This window comes from Helianthus annuus, chromosome 16 (genome assembly GCF_002127325.2).
Source record: "Helianthus annuus cultivar XRQ/B chromosome 16, HanXRQr2.0-SUNRISE, whole genome shotgun sequence".
In the NCBI taxonomy this organism is placed as follows: domain Eukaryota; kingdom Viridiplantae; phylum Streptophyta; class Magnoliopsida; order Asterales; family Asteraceae; genus Helianthus; species Helianthus annuus.
In genome coordinates, this window is record NC_035448.2 from 147,701,509 (window position 1) to 147,718,431 (window position 16,923).

A 16,923-nucleotide genomic window follows, 5' to 3' on the forward strand; every position below is an offset into this window, starting at 1 on the left:
TTTAATCCAAACTCTCGATTACTTAATTGATAATCAAAATTACTTTCTATCCTTTCCACCCAAATAAGCTTCCTAGTATATCCTAACCCTTTTTAATTATTCTTATTGTGGTGATTAATTTTTACAATGTCGCATTGAAAAACAAATATTGAATGTTTAAAAGCAGTTGTACATATTCCGCCTAAGGAATGGGATCAAATACAAACACTTAAGTTTGTAAGAACCATAAGAACCAATACATAATTGACAAGTGTCCATCAATAAAAAATTAGTTTAGGGGTAATTTAGACTTTTTGACCATATTTATTTATAACTAATTAAAAATAATTACAAAAAATATAATCAGCACAACACTATATAATTAGCACATCATTAATCGTTCTTCATTATCAGCACATCGTCCTCGAATCGTTCTCCATTATCAACATAAACGACATTAGCACAACATCTTCAATCGTTCTCCATTATCAGCACACCAGATGTGCTGATTATATCTACTTTTGGTGTTTGTTTGTATTATTTTGTAATTAACACATAATCAGCACCTTATTAGCACAAATATAAAACACCTTTTGTTAACTTTTTTTAAAAAACACTTTTATAAATACAAAAAGGTACAGTAATATGGTACTCATATTAAAGATAAAAAAATACTTGATTTTATGGTATATATTTTTAAAAAAAATAATGAAGTATATAAAAGTTATTTTAGTTTAAAAAACTTGGTGGAATTTGTATTTAATAGAAAATGGTCAAATGACTAGCAATTTTACAAAATTACCCCTAATTTGTTAGTAGTAATTTTTAATTATAAGAGTTTTATTTATAATCAATATCAACCCTTGATTTAAATTAACAATGGTTCAGATCTGTTCTTACGGTTCTTATAATTAACACTGTTTGTACAGGATCTCAACCCTTTTGCCTAAAATGATATCAGTTAAGTTCACAACGTACATTCTTTTGTTTGTATACATTCAAAACTATATTTGATTTTAAAGTTTTTATCTTTTTTCATGATCTTTTCCATCTATTGGCAAACAAGAAACGTTACATCATATGCCCCACAAGGGCAAACATGTTACTTAATATAAACAGATGCATCACCCACCTATCTTTTTCTGTATCCTCTCATTTGAATTTCCAATCTCAATGGCCCATCCTTGTTCATCAATCTCTTCATCCTTTGTAATAACATTCATCATTTTCCAGCTATTATCTACTTGTACTTTGTACGCAAACGGATGTTATACTTCGATCATTAGTTTCGGCGACTCTTTGGCCGATACTGGCAACCTTAAACAACTTTACCATAGCACGAATCGTGAGACTCTACATTTCTTTTATCCCCCTTATGGCGAAACCTTTTTCCATATGCCCACTGGTCGTTGCTCCAATGGTCGCCTCATCATCGATTTCATTGGTAATCCCTCTTTCCACCTCATTGTTGTTGTAGAGAATTTTTTTTATATCTACATATTATTATTATTATTATTATTATTATTATTATTATTATTATTATTATTATTATTATTATTATTACTCTTATTCTTATTATTATTATTATTATTATTATTATTATTATTATTATTATTGTAGATATTTTCATTATGGTGAACATTATTGTCTGTTTAGTCTGACCTATGAATTCCATGTGTGGCAGTGTTGGTGACAGGTTGAATAGTTATTCGGTTGAAACCAATGTTATTGTGGGGACTACTTATTACATACTTTGATAACAAAAATATAAAAATATAAATTAGTTAGGGTTAAACTATACAACTTTATACTCATTTCTATTTTATCTTTAAACTTCGATGTATAATACAAAATCAGTTCAACTTATGGTATAAAAACATATTTCTAAAATATGAAAAGAAAGGGGTTACACGGGTTAACCCACAAGCTAGTCTTCTTAATCCGAACTAACTAGTCTTCTTAAACCCAAACCCGTGTTGGAGCATTCACATTCTGTCCACCAAATTCTGTGAGACTCCTTCATATTATAGATAATAGTTATAAGGGGTTGTGAGTGAAGGAGAGAGAAAATGTTAGTGTTTATCTGTAAATATGAAAAAACAATGTTTACCCGTATATAGTAGTTATAAAAAAAATATTAGTTAATTGAAAAAAAAAAGACAACCAGTGATTTTTAATGTAATTATAGAGATCAAGATGGTGGATATGATGTAAATACTCTAAGGTTGTGTTATTTGTGTGTTGTATCAGCAATCCACACCCATATGTAAATATGAAATTTACTAGCTAAAAGTCAAAGTAATGTAAAAAGATAGATTCTTGTACAATGTATGAAAGCTTAATGTATACACAATTTTTTTTCATTGTGAAGCTGAAAGCATCAGGCTACCACTGGTACGACCATTTGTGGGTGTTAAAGGGAGATACATGATGGAATTGAGACGAGGAGTAAACTATGCAGTGGCTGGTGCAACTGCGTTGGATTCTTCATTTCTTGCGGCTAGAGGAGTTCATAATCCGATGACAAACTCATCTTTACGAGTTCAGTTGGGATGGTTCAAACGATCATTAACGTCTCTTTGTGCCAACGTACCAGGTAATATATTCTAACATAACTAACAAGAACTTGATCATCATTTGGCTTTGGTTAATCAACTTAATCTTATTAATTTGGGTATATAATTTTGGATTAATAATTCCATTTAACATATTTGAAATATTTGTTTTAGTTATATTGATTACCAATTGGAACTCGCTTTTGAAGACATGGGAATACCGATGGTCTTTACTAGAGTGACCTAATTAGGGGGACTGTAAATTTGTGCAAGAGGGAACCTATGGCTTTTTTTTGTATCAGATTCAAGATTAAACAAACAAACAAACAAAGAAACCGTTTTCATAGCAACATCTTTTTTTATTATATATATAGTGACACACACTCCCTAATTCTAGACCACCTACACTCCACATAAGTACCCATAATAGGGTTTAAACCACCGACTTCCAACTTTTCGCTCAGTAGTGTTATGTATGTAGCTTTTGTATAGAAATTTTTGGGTATATACGTTTTCGACCCCCGGTTCTATAGAAATTTTTGTGTATATACGTTTTCGAACCCCCGTCGGAAATCTCAAGCTTCGCCACTGGTTATAAAGAATGTTTAATTGCAAAGTGCACAATATGTGTGTTTTGGTCGGAATGGTTGTTGATGAGAGGAGAAATTAACAAGAAAGTTTGAGTATTTGAGTGGAAATAGCTAAGATGAGTGACATCTTCGAAAATTTTCACTCGATGATGAAAACAACTACGATAGGAATAATGATCGGTAGCAAGTGCAAGATGTTGGATTCTCTTTGTTTTTAATTACCCACAATGTTTTCCAAATACATAGGATTTATGTCCCATATTAACACCAAATCTCAGTGAAATAAAACATGGTCCACTAATTCTTTTTTTCAGACAAATCACCATCCATCTCAGTCAAATTAAACATGGTCCACTGATTCTTTTTTTATGACAAATCACCATCCACGCTAGCTTATAGGATGTCCCCGGTAGTGCCCTTTAAACATATACGAACAATATCTATCAGCTTTTTTGGATGATTAAGGGGGACGGGCACCTCACAGGTAGAGGTGAAAGGGTTCCAAACTCTTGCTAGAACACCCCCCAAGGGTAAGGTCATGCGGTGTGGGGACGGTGACAGGCCGTCGAGGGTCAGCTAGGGCCGTCCACACCGCCCCCTTCAGCCTCGTCCCGTCCTCCGCGTTCCGTCCTTGACGTTAACTTCTTGATAGTGAAGGGTATTTTGTAAAGAATTTGACATGACGTCCGTAGTGTTAATTTTACTGAGAAATTTTGAATTTTTAGTGTAAAATATTGGATTTTAAGAGTCCCGTCCCAAGTGATTTGGATTTTGAAAGTCCGACCCCCACTGAGTTTTCATTCAAAATTTCCCATTGTTATAATTAGTAGTAAGCTAGCTGTAGTAGTAGTAGTAATCAACTTTGATATAACATATTATAACTAACTAGTGGAATTCCCCCTCGCTAAGCAGCGGGAATTCCTTGGTATCACTTCCATTTGTTACTGACACCGGTGCTCGCTATAGCAACCGAAGTAGAAACTCAAAAATAAATAAATAAAGTTTTCGTACGCCCGAAAAAATGTCGACATTTGTTTTACATTGATCAAAAATCATAAAAACGAACATAGGTACTAGTTCAATACATTGATACCTGTATCGATGTTTGGTTTGAATTATTCCGTTCGCCATGATACTGGCCTGATATCATCACTCGTACGTTGCCAACAAAATTTTTTACCAGAGCATAGAGAAAAAGTCTAAGCAAAAATGCGTATTAAGTTTTATTGGAAAAGTAAAAACGATTGCAAATTATCATACAACTCTCTCAACTTTAAGTAAACTTATTCATCCATTAACTGAGTAGTTTATGAGATCGTAGGCTATATCTACAGTCGATACCTACCGGCCTAACAACATAGGTATCAGCATTATCAGTATCCGTTTTTATGATTTTTGATCGATATAAAACAGGACTTTATTTTGTGGATTACATCATACAATTTTTGTTTAATGAAACCATTGTAAATAAACCTTTTTTTATCGTAAACTATACCGAGTTGTGTTCACAATAATATGTTTTTTGGTGTGATAAACTATACCGATTGCCGGTATCGTACGAGTAACAAAATGAACTGATCTGATGTCGGTACTAGTATTGGTATCATCGGAACCGGTGTTGGTATTCATTTTTATGATTTTTTTTATTTTTATTCAATTTAACATGTTTTGATTCTTTCCAAATATAATGTTTTATAAAATTCTGAAGACAATATTATAGCACTTACTTTTATTTACTTTTCGATATAAATTCAATTCAAAACCGACCCGTCGCAATGTGCGTAACCTACTCGTAAACGACATTTGCTATCATCTCATCTACATTAGACGCTAAGCAATTCGGTCTTCTTTTGGAATTAATTTAAGTTTCAGCATTTTCATTGGTACCGCTCGAAAAACATGAGTTCGCACAAAACTTTCAATCATCACGTAGTACCATTAATGGATTGTTATACCACCCCCTTGCCTCATCCACCATGGTTCTCGTGGATTAAACCATGGCATCCATGGGCCTCCTTTCCTTTTTCAATATTTCTTTTTTCCTTTAATAAAAATAAATTAAAATAAGAGCATAGTGGTTTGGGTCATGACCATACCCTTACGGTAGTGGTTTTGGATGATGGATTGAAAGTGGGTAACATGACACTGATGTGAAGGGTCATGGTGACCATGAGGGTCATGACCACACCGTACAGCCTAAGTGTCAACATTACATTAAGCAACAACATTTGCATTATTATGTCCCCTTTGATCAAAACTATTAACATCAACATAAATGCTGCAGATTGTAAACACTTCCTTGGACATTCTTTGGTTCTAATGGGCGAGATTGGAGGAAACGATTACAATCATGCACTACTTGCCGGAAAATCCATCGAAGAGCTTGAAACATATGTTCCTCTTGTAGTTGAGGCCATCATCTCAGCCATTAATGTAAGAACACACACACACATAATGTACATTACTTTTTTCATTAAGTAAAAGTGCATACCAAGAACATATGGTAAACAGGAACTCATTGAGCTAGGAGCCAAGACACTACTAATACCAGGAAACTTACCTATTGGATGCTCGGCGGTGTATTTAACAAACTATTATGGATCTGATAACGTGGAGTACGATAATTCAACTGGTTGTATTACCCGGTTAAACAAATTTGCTGAATATCACAACGGATTGCTCAAGACAAAACTCAGTAGAATGCGCGAACGTCATCCTGAAGTCAATCTCATTTATGCAGACTACTACAATGCTGCCATGCAATTTTTTCGCTCTCCAAACGAATATGGTACATAACATGTTACTTTTAGAAATTTATCAATAACAATAGAAAACTAAGGGGTTGTTTGTTTAGCTCTTAATGTGGCTCTTAATGGTTCAGACCTCTTACTGGTTCAGCACTTAATAGTCCAGGCTGTTTGTTTCGCTAGCAGATGTCTGAATGGTTCAGACATTTGCCTCTGAATGGTTAAGCATTATACTGAGTTTGAATGATTAAGACTTTTAATCTGAATTGGTCAGACATTTGCCTCTGAACGGTTAAGCATTATACTGACCCTTAATGGTTCAGACCTCTTACTGATTCAGCACTTAACCATTCAGAAATTGCCAAACAGCCCCTAATCCATCATGAATATTGATGTAGTTTTCATGTCCTTTGTATGATGCTAACCTTTTTTATATAGGATTCACAAATGGTGCTTTAAAAGCATGTTGCGGGGGTGGAGGACCGTTTAACTACAACGCATCAACAGCATGTGCAGACCCATCATCAAATGTATGTGTTCATCCGGATTCGTATGCTAACTGGGATGGATTACATTTAACAGAAGCAGCGTATAAAGTTATCTACAAGAGCGTATTTCAAGGACCTTACGCTATCCCACAATTCGAATCTGTGTGTCCTACATTAATCATAAAAGAGATGGATGGAATATCAAGTTCTAGGTAACTAATATGATTTGTGTAATCATATGTATCTTATTTTCACATATTGTATGATATTGGTGATTGTTGTTTACTCCTGCAAGAAAAGAAAAAAGACCATTGCTGAATATCTATTTTCACATAAATCTTTTGTGAGAAAAGGTCTGAAATTATTAATGACTGTTGCTTCGGTCAATATTGACTTTTTGGAATCCAAAATGAGCCTACCCCCTCTCGTACCGAATTTTAAGGACCTAGCAAATTGCGATCCCGTTCCACGTTCCCGTACCGGACGGTTCCGCGAACCATGTGACTATATTTGGATAGATCAACATAAAAAAAAAATATGTGGGCTGGTAATAAAAATTGTAGCAAAATGGTGTTGCAAAAATTTGTAGAGCAACTAAATTACTAGTGAACTCCAATTAAAAATGGTAAACTCAAAAAATTTCGGGACCAAATGTGTTAATTTTAAATGGTTTTTGAACCAAACTGGTTTGGATTGGAACCGGGTCGGGTTGGGTCAACGGTCGCCAAAACTAGTTTTTGACCGAACTGGGTCGGGAAAAACCGGGATTGATCGAAAAAGGACTAGGTATGTCTGGGTTGAAAGCGGCTTTGCTAGATCGGTTCAGGTTTGGCCGGGTTCAAACCGGTTTCAGAGTATAGCTTTGCATCCCAATGTTCATCCCACGGGTCCGGTAGGGTCAAAACCGAGTTCAATCAAATCGGGTTCAATTTTTGGCCTTTTTTTCCGGCTCTAGTTTTTAACCAAAATTTCAAGCCCAAAATGATTCTTTAGGCCTAAATTTCAAAGGCCCAAAATCATTATTCGGATTGGTTTTCAAACTTTCATAACCAAAATTTCAGAGTTAAATGTCATTTTATCCCTGTGGTTTGGGTCATTTTGCCAATAAAGGTTTCATTTTTCGCCTGTAGGTCCAAAAAGGTTTCACCGTCGCCATTTTAGTCCACTGGATTAACCTCATCCATTATTTCTATTAACGAGAAAGGCAATTCGGTCATTTTATATGGCCGAATTGCCCTTCTAGTTCACAGAATTACATATAAAATGACCGAATTTTCCTTCTCATTAACAGAAAAACTGAATGAAGTTAACACAGTAGACTAATGAAACCTTTATTGGCAAAATGACCCATTAAAATGGCATTTAACTCAAAATTTCGCTTTGGTTCTATGTAAGTTTTCAATTTTTTAATTTTTATTTTCAAAGTGTAAGGATTTTCATGTGTGTAACTAAAATTGGAATTCTAAAACTAAGGCAACCCCCAATATTGTTATAAAAATAATCATTTGCTGCCTGTCAAAATGGTCGCAATGCCCTTTTGCAACAAGCTCTGGTAGCTGCTTAAACCATCGTCGCAACAGACTTTTGCGACATTATTTTGACCATAAACATTTTGCAAAATTTCCAACTAAAATCTAACAACGTAATAGGGTGGATAACCACCGATTTCGCGACAAACCTTGTATCTAGTGAACGATGTTACGAGCAAACCTATTTACAACCAAGTCTGTTTGCAACAATAGTCTAACATATATACACCAAGTAGATAAAACCTGTTTTGCAATCGAATTTGGGGCCTGATTTTGTTTTGCGACTTGACTCTATCGCAAGTAGGCACACTGAGTAGTACCAAAGACTAAATATATGGATTAAATAGGTGAAAATAAAAGTAACTAGAAATTAATAAGCCACTACTAGTTAGGACCCGGACTTTGCCGCGCGGCCGTTAAATCAAAAAAATGTAAACATAATAAAACATTGAACCACGCATGCGCATTGCGACGTGTTAAATCGCAAAGATTAGACCAAAAGTAAAACATAGAAAAAAATAACTATGTTGGCTGTTAAAACACAAAAAAAAAACAACGTAAAAACGTTGAACCACACACGTGTGTTATAGCGTGTTAACGTGCAAATTTTAGACCGAAACGTTAAACGACAAAAATTATAAAATATGAAAACCGTAGGGGAATAAAGTTGAAAGTGGAAAAGTGTTGATGTTAGAAATGAAAAATGTTTGTGACAAATTTGTAGAAGATGAAAAGTAAAAGGGATTAAAAATAAAAGAAAAAGTTATGATAAAAGATGAAAAGTTAAAGAATTAAAATTGAAAGAAAAACAAATAGTTATATTGTGAGAGGAAGAAAAGTTAATAAATTATGTATAGGTAATTATATCTTTTAATCCCAATTAGCTCACTTAACATCTTTAAGGTAAAATATAAAAGTAACAAGAAAAAGAAGACACGTTTTTAGAATATGAAGCAGTGCCTATCGTAAAGCGTGAGCTTCCTTATAGAGGATAATCATACAAACCATAGACTATAATTCTAACAACTTACTCCAAATCATACAAACCATAGACTATAATTCTAACAACTTACTTCAAGTCCCCTGTACTAGAGCGCTATATGCTCCAAAAAGCCACTTATAGCGTCTAATGACGATTCAACATCCCGCGACGAGGGACTTTATCAGGCAAAAAAAAGATGGCAGCGCCATCACCTTTGCGGCGCTATTGATGTTTTGTTTTCAAATTATGACCGTTGAACGGTCAGATTAAAAAAAGAAAATTCAATTTCCAATCTATAAATACCTCCCACATCTCTCATTTTTTATACAATTTATCACATCTCATTCTATTCTTCTCTATATTTTTTTATAAAAGTGTAGAAACTACTCCCACCCTATTCTTAAAAAAATGGGTTCCCCATCGGAAGATTCGTTTACCGATATTTACCGAAGATTTTTTTCACCCGAAGAAAACGCGGAGGAGGAAGAAGCGGTTACGAGTGCATGTACTCTCGTGATACAAGCAATGAAGCACGTTCGGCCTACTCCTTTTCCACACCCCATTTTGAGGCGCACCTATATCTTGCGAGATCGTGAAGCCGCGAACGAGCGTTTGATGAAAGACTATTTTGATCCCACACCGGTTCACGGACCCAATGTTTTCAGGCGGTGGTTTCGGATAAGCCAAAGGTCATTTTTGCGCATTAATAGTGATTTGGAAGATAAATATGGTTTCTTTAAGCAAAGAATGGACGCGCGAGGATATTTAGGCTTCCCCTCAATTCAAAAGGTCACTTCCGTTTTACGCATATTAGCCTACAGAAACACGTACGACATAAACAACGAGTACTTGAAGATGGGGGAGAAAACAACACGAGATTGCGTGGAACAATTTTGCTATGGTATTTTTTTAATCACTTTTATTTATTTACTTTTATATAGTTACTTTTATTTTTAAGTAAATCACAAGTAAAACATTTTTATATTAAATTAAATTTTAGGTATATGCCAGTTATATGAAAAACGTTATTTGAGAACTCCCACTTGAAACGGCCTTCTTCAAATACATGAGGTGCACCTAGAAAAGCATGGAATACTCGGCATGATTGGTAGCTTGGATTGTCGTCAATGACATTGGTATAATTGTCCAACTGCATGGCGAGGTCAACATACACGAGGTGACCAGAAAGGGCTAACTTTGGTTTTACAAGCGGTTGCGTCATACGACCTTTGGATTTGGTCGACTTTCTTTGGTGTAGCCGGGTGTGTGAACGACATTAATATCTTAGAGGCTTCACCATTATTAGAGAGCTACATTTCTGGAACGATACCAAAGGCCGGTTTTCATGCAAACGGGAACGACTACGAGCATGGCTACTATTTAGGCGATGGTATATACCCGGAGTATTCGATTATTGTTAAAACGTTTCCCAAAACGTTCGATGAGAAAATGAGATATTTAAAAAACTACAAGAGTCTTCGAGAAAGGACATCGAGAGGTGTTTTGGGGTTCTACAGCAACGATGACATTTTATCAGAAATCCTTGTCGTATGTGGCATAAGGATAGAATACGAATGACCATGTATGCTTGCATCATTATGCATAATATGATCATAGAGGATGATGGAAAAGCGATATGCCAAAACTATATTCCGGAAGATTTACTTGAAGGAACCCAAGCAACAATGGAAGAGAGACTTGTAAATGCTCAACTATTGCGATCTAAGGAAATACATAACATGTTGAAGGCGGATTTGGTCGAGCATGCTTGGACGATTCGCCCAATGCGACACAATGGTGACCGCGAAGAAGATTCCGAGAAAGAAGAAGTTGAGGAATTCGAAGCTGTGAACTTTGAAGACGTAGGTTTGGATGCTGGAAAAAACAAAGAGGAAGAAGGAGAGAACGACGATGACGACGAAGAATAAATGTATTTTTTAGTGTAATGTTTTTTTTATTTTATCTTAACGTCTTTTTTTATTTTATTGTATTGTTTTTATTTAATGGAATGGTTTTTAATTTTAAAAAGTTAGAAATGAATTAAAAAATTGAAAATTAATTAATTGATTAATGATGAGGTAAGGGCTTTATGACTACGGCCTTAAGTGACATAACGTCCCATAAAGCCCCTGTGTGACGTGGCACGGCACGTGTCGCATAACGCCCACAAAGGGGCTTTATGACTATGGATGGCCTAAGGCTATAGAATGTGGTCATTACCCTTGTAACTACAATGACGCTTCACGTCAGTGTCATATTACATCATTCTCATCCACTATCCAAATCTACCACCCTATATGGTGTGGTGCGATCATAACCCAAACCACCATCCATATTTTATTTGTTTGAAATTGTTTCCCTCTACAATTCATTTAAATTGTTTTTTCTTAATTCTCGAGACCAGCCAATTTAATTTAATATATATTAAATACCAAGTTCGATACGTGAGGTATAATTATCATAGAGATTAGGTCATGTGTAGTCATAATGCCTCTTATGGGGCGTTATGCGACTCGTGACGGATTGTGTAAGAGAGAGACTTTATATAACTTGAGTGTGTAATGGGGTTATATATGTATGGCCTTTATATATATGTATGTATATATATGTGTGTGAGAGGGGAAAGATTCATCACGCCGTGAAATGCATCGCGTGACCTCCAACTTTCTCCCCCATAGCGCCCGCCGTAGTGGTGTTGGCGGCGCTATGGGGGCGCTATGCCCACTTTTGACATGATATGGCGCCCCACTACGGATTACAGATGCAACTTATTTAGTTTACTTTACAATTACTGCTTAAACCCACGTCCCACGTGGATAGGGGTGTTCATAAGCCGATCCGATCTGAGCGAGGGTCTGCTCGTGCTCGGATTGAATTACAACCGATCCGATCGAATTTGCAAAACCGAGCACAAAAGTGATGTTCGTGCTCGGATTGAATTTGAATCGAGCGGATTGTTTTCGCTCGATTTTATAAGAAGACATTCTACAAAAAAAAAAAATAACATTCTTAAATTTTTTATCACCAATTCAGAATACACTGTATAAAAACTGTAAAAAAAAAAGAAGCCACCTTTTAACTAGAGTCATCAAAATAACAGTCTTCATTAAAACATGTATAACCTGTTTACACTGTACACAGATGATTTCGGGTTCAATTAAACGATTTAACTGTACACACTATTAACCTGTACACAGGTTATCAAAACACAAAATCGACCTATATAATTATAGTTTCCTTCAAGATTATTCAGAATCATATACTAGATTGGAAAGTATGTGACGCAAAACTCTTAATTTTAAAACATAAATTGGATCCATACCAGAAAACTGACCTTTACTTGAAGATTCAAATTGGGGATGAAGATGTAGGGGAGTTGCTGGAGGTAGGACGGTTGTCGGAGCTAGGTCAGTCGCCGGAGCTAGGGCATTGTGTGCAACTGAGCGTGACTGTGTGAGTGTGTGCAACTGAGCGTCTGAGCGTGAGTGTGAGGCTGCGCTGTGTGTGGCTTGGAAGAATGGGGAAGGGGAATTAGGAATTAGATTTAGGGTAAGGAATGGGCTAAGTATGATTTGGTGTTGTATTTTTATGGGCTACTTATGCTTATATTAATTATATATATATATATATATATTAATTATTTGTATATCGTTATTCTATATTCTATCGAACTCCCATTTTGTAGCTGCCGCGCAGCTCCTTATTTACGATAAAAATAATTCGAGCGAAACCGAGCGATCGACGAGCGAGCAGACCTTTGCTCATGCTTGGCTCGTTTTCAAATCGAACCGAGCCGAGCGGCTCATCTACAAACTGAGCGTGAATCGAACAAACATTTTTCGGCCATCTTTTGAGCGATCGTCGAACGATCCTCGATCGTCGAGCAGTTTGAACAGCCATACACGTGCACATTCCCAACCCAACCCACGCCCCCATACCCATGGCCTAAGCCATGACAAGTGAAAATTATGACAAATTACATAAAAGTAAGTGTAACATATTAATCATTGCATAATCATTATTGTGAGATGAAAAAATACAAGAACGAATAAGACAATGTTTGGATGTATTTGATTTTGTATTTTTGCCTTTGTGCATGTGCATACTAATACACATATCGTCTTTTATATAAACATTCGGTTCCTACTTTCTTCTCATAATATTGTATTTAGCCAAGAATCCATGTTTTTATTACGCGTGCATGTGCCTTTTCCCGAGTAACATTTTGCATTGAGAACTTGTATTTAAAGTTTCCAAAAAATTTGCAAGTGTGTCGCTAGCGACTGAAAAATGTGTTGTCTTAATCTTTAAGACTATACGATGTGGACTCGTGAACCGTCTTCGTGGAGTGACTTGGCCTCGTGACCACGATTTGAACACCGCCGTGCTTAATCATGAGCGTGAAGATCATGGAGGATTCCACTACGGCCATGAGTGAAAAATGAGACGTTGGACAGTCACTTTTTGACCGTTGTTGAACCATTAAAAGAAACCTATTTGCCAAATTTAAATCAAGTAACTTTTTTTAAATACACCATTTCTACACCAATCTTTACCATTCTACTCATTTCTACACCAATCTTTACCATTCAAAAAAATGAGACGTTGGAAGTTGTGCCCGAAACATAACCACAAAAAAACCAAGAAAACCTAATGGAAAAAATGGGCACAATAAGAAACGAGCAGCAAGAGAGAGCACACATTGGACGACGATCGAGGAGGAGGTGTTGTGACAAGGGTGGGGTAATGTTTCTCAAGATCCAATAAAAGGTTTAATTTTTTTCAGTTATATACATTATTATTTTTACTCAAAAATTTCCAAGTAATAATTATTTTTTCTATGGAAATGTAGGTACGTAGCGCGCAAAGATGTAATGTTTTTGGAATAAGGTTACTGATCAGTTTCATGTGTTAATGCAACGAAAACCATACGTACCAAAATTTAATTCTGTTAGCTCGAAATTTAGAGACATGAAAAAAAAGGATGGTTTGCCGGTTACTATAACAATACATTTGTCTATCGCCAAAGCGGGGCAAGTAATAATTCTATTTTGATGACGGCTCTTGAAACGTACAAGACGAACTTGGGGCTTTTCAATTTCTTAGGGCGTGGGAAATTTTCTAAGATCGCCTGAAGGGGACAATGGGGTGTCACAATCAAAAAGGACTAAGGGGAGGAGGGGTGGTTCACTAGTGATAGTTTCTATCACTTTCACTATCCAATCAAGTCATGCCATGTGTACAACCAATATTCTATCACTAGTGATAGAAATGTAGGCGGGGTGGTATCACTAGTGATGGGATTCTATCACTCTCAAATTTTTTTAATTTTTTATTTTAAATTCCATTTAAGTGGGTGTTGCACGTGTCCAGAGCTTAGGTGTCACACATGCATGATACTCTCACAAACAAAAATGCAGTCATGCCATGGATACATTCAAACTTTCACGCGTTAAGTTTTCAACTCGTTATTTTTTTAACGAGTGATACTTTGGCCGGCGGCGGTGTTCCATTCTTATTTAACGGATGGGGGTGGTATAACGGACCACCCCGTGTGCCCTAAGACGACTGAGTTGGAAGATTACAACGCTGATTGTTCGGATGCGCATTGCAACATCAATATTAATGATCAGCCCAAGTTCGACGACGATATTCCAACACCAGAAGCACAACGACCCATCTGGAGGGACAAAGCAAAAAAGGAATCATCTTCAAAAGACCAATCACCTAGTGATGCGGAATTAAATAAGTTAATGAGAAGGTTCTTCGGATTTCATGATTTACATGCAGAGAGGCTTCGGTTGAAGAAACAAGAAAAGCAAGCAGCGACAGAGAAGGAAATGGAGAGGATTCGGCTAAAGCAACGAATGACTGATATTGAAATATAGAGGCTCCGGTTGGATCGCCAACGATAAGAATTGAAGAGTTTAACATCATAACAAAAGATGTTGATAGTCTTCCATCTAGAGAGCGAACAATGGTGCTAAAGATGAGAGGCAAAACAAAAAAGAAAAAAAAATTACTTTAGAGAAATTACATGGTCTAGAATGTTTTTTAAGTTTCTCAATAACTTAGTACTACGTACACGATCTTAACTATATATACATATATAGTTTCGGTTAAAGGGAAAAGAAAAAAAAGGGGTGATTATATAATATTGAATAGTTTAGTGTAACGAAGAAAATGCCCTTGTTTATTGTTAGTTTTAATCTAAGCTTAGATAGTACCCAGTGTTGTTTTTTTAAAAAACCATATGGACTAATCATGTAATTAACTCATATTTTCTTTTGAATTTCAAGAAAGATAGATAGACATTGCATCTCAACAATTTTTTTTTTATATTTCTAAAATTGAAAAAATGAAGTATTTATATTATTATATATATTAGGAGATCTCGCGAGCAACCAATCAAAATCATTATTTATCACAAAAATATATAAAGTGCAATATATTAAATGATTTATTTTCCTAATTAATTTATCTTTTCTTTCTCAATTACGCTAAAAAAACTATGTACAAAAATTAATTCACAAATACATAAAAATTTTTGAGTTAAATGCAATTTTAGTCCCTGTGGTTTGGGCCATTTGACAGTTTAGTCCTAAGGTTTCATTTTTGGCCTGTGAATCCAAAAAGGTTTCATCATTGCCATTTTAGTCCACTGGGTTAACTTCATTCATTTTTTCTGTTAACGAGAAGAGCAATTCGATCATTTTATATGGCTGAATTGCCCTTCTAGTTAACAGAATTACATATAAAATGACCGAATTGCCCTTCTCGTTAACAGAAAAAATTGATGAAGTTAACCAAGTGGACTAAAATGAGAACAGTGAAACCTTTTTGGACCCACAGATGAAAAATAAAACATTTGAACTAAATTAACAAAATGACGTAAACCTCATGGACTAAAATGGCATTTAACTCTAAATTTATTTATATATGTTGTACTTTAATAATAGTGATAGTAAATCTAAATTTATTTATATATGTTGTACTTTAATAATAGTGATAGTAAAAACAAAAGGATTCGTAATGTGATTGGTTCTCTTAGATTTTCCATTGCATCTTTAGATTTTGGATATACTACAAGTAAAGACAGATTTTGTCTTTAGGTTGGCTGTCGTGGATCATAAGATAGACCAGATGAGTCCAAAAAGAACATCAACATGTTAACATGTTATTGAAGAAAGCTACAAAAGGTGAATTGGCAATGAGTAATGGTTGGACGGTGTGACACCTAGTGAACCTAAAAAACATAAAATAAGTCACGGGGTTGGGTACCCGGAGCCCATGCTTTCAATGGACAAGTCATGTTTCCGCCCCATTCACGGGCCCAACACCAATAAGAAGTCATCTACGATGCAACACACTCACATATACACGTGGATCCCACACTAACGTTTCATATGAGGTGCTTATCAAGTATTTATACTTATTTTGTTGTATATTTTGTTGTAATATGTAGTATCCTACTTTTCCATACATTAAATGTTGATTTGTATTAGATTGTTTATTCAAATCAATACATCAAATGTTGATTTGTATTAGATTGTTTATTAGGGTTTACAATTGTGGTCTCTTGTATAGAGATAAACATTTTACAATTCAGGTCCCTTAACTGTCATAATACATTATTTGGTCTAACACTCTCCCGCAAGCTAAGCGCGCGAACGTTGTGATTAAGGGTGTTTTTCGGGGGGATTTTTTGGGTTTCGTGTTATTCAGGTAGGGTTTTTCAGTTTTTTGGTTGTGAAAAAAGTGACTTGATCATCGAAAAATTTAATGTTTGGGTGGTCGGGTTCGGGTTAGTTCGCATCGGATTGTTTGGTTTTCGGATTTAGATGTAAAATGAAAAAGAAAATGTGTTGTTCACAAAATATCATCAAATTTTATCATGCTACTAAAAAAATATCCCAAAAATAAAACATTGTGACAGTGTTCAAAAGTCTCAAAGCTTAATGTTTCAAATACCAAAGACTCCAAACCAAAACACATCTAAAAAAGACGATAAATGTTCAAGTGTCTTTCGGGTTTCAGGTTTTTCAAATCGGGT

At 35.4% G+C, this 16,923-nt stretch overlaps 1 protein-coding gene across 1 annotated transcript; it reads left to right on the top strand.

Annotated features, from left to right (window-relative positions):
- The first annotated feature begins 1,113 nt into the window (after window positions 1-1,113).
- On the top strand, window positions 1,114-6,680 carry LOC110912518 (GDSL esterase/lipase At1g28580). The gene is made up of 5 exons (XM_022157255.2): window positions 1,114-1,423; window positions 2,351-2,575; window positions 5,409-5,557; window positions 5,636-5,912; window positions 6,310-6,680. Exons 1-5 carry the CDS (start codon window positions 1,153-1,155, stop codon window positions 6,573-6,575), a joined length of 1,188 nt encoding a protein of 395 aa, XP_022012947.2. The 5' UTR covers window positions 1,114-1,152; the 3' UTR covers window positions 6,576-6,680.
- Window positions 6,681-16,923: the final 10,243 nt, after the last annotated feature.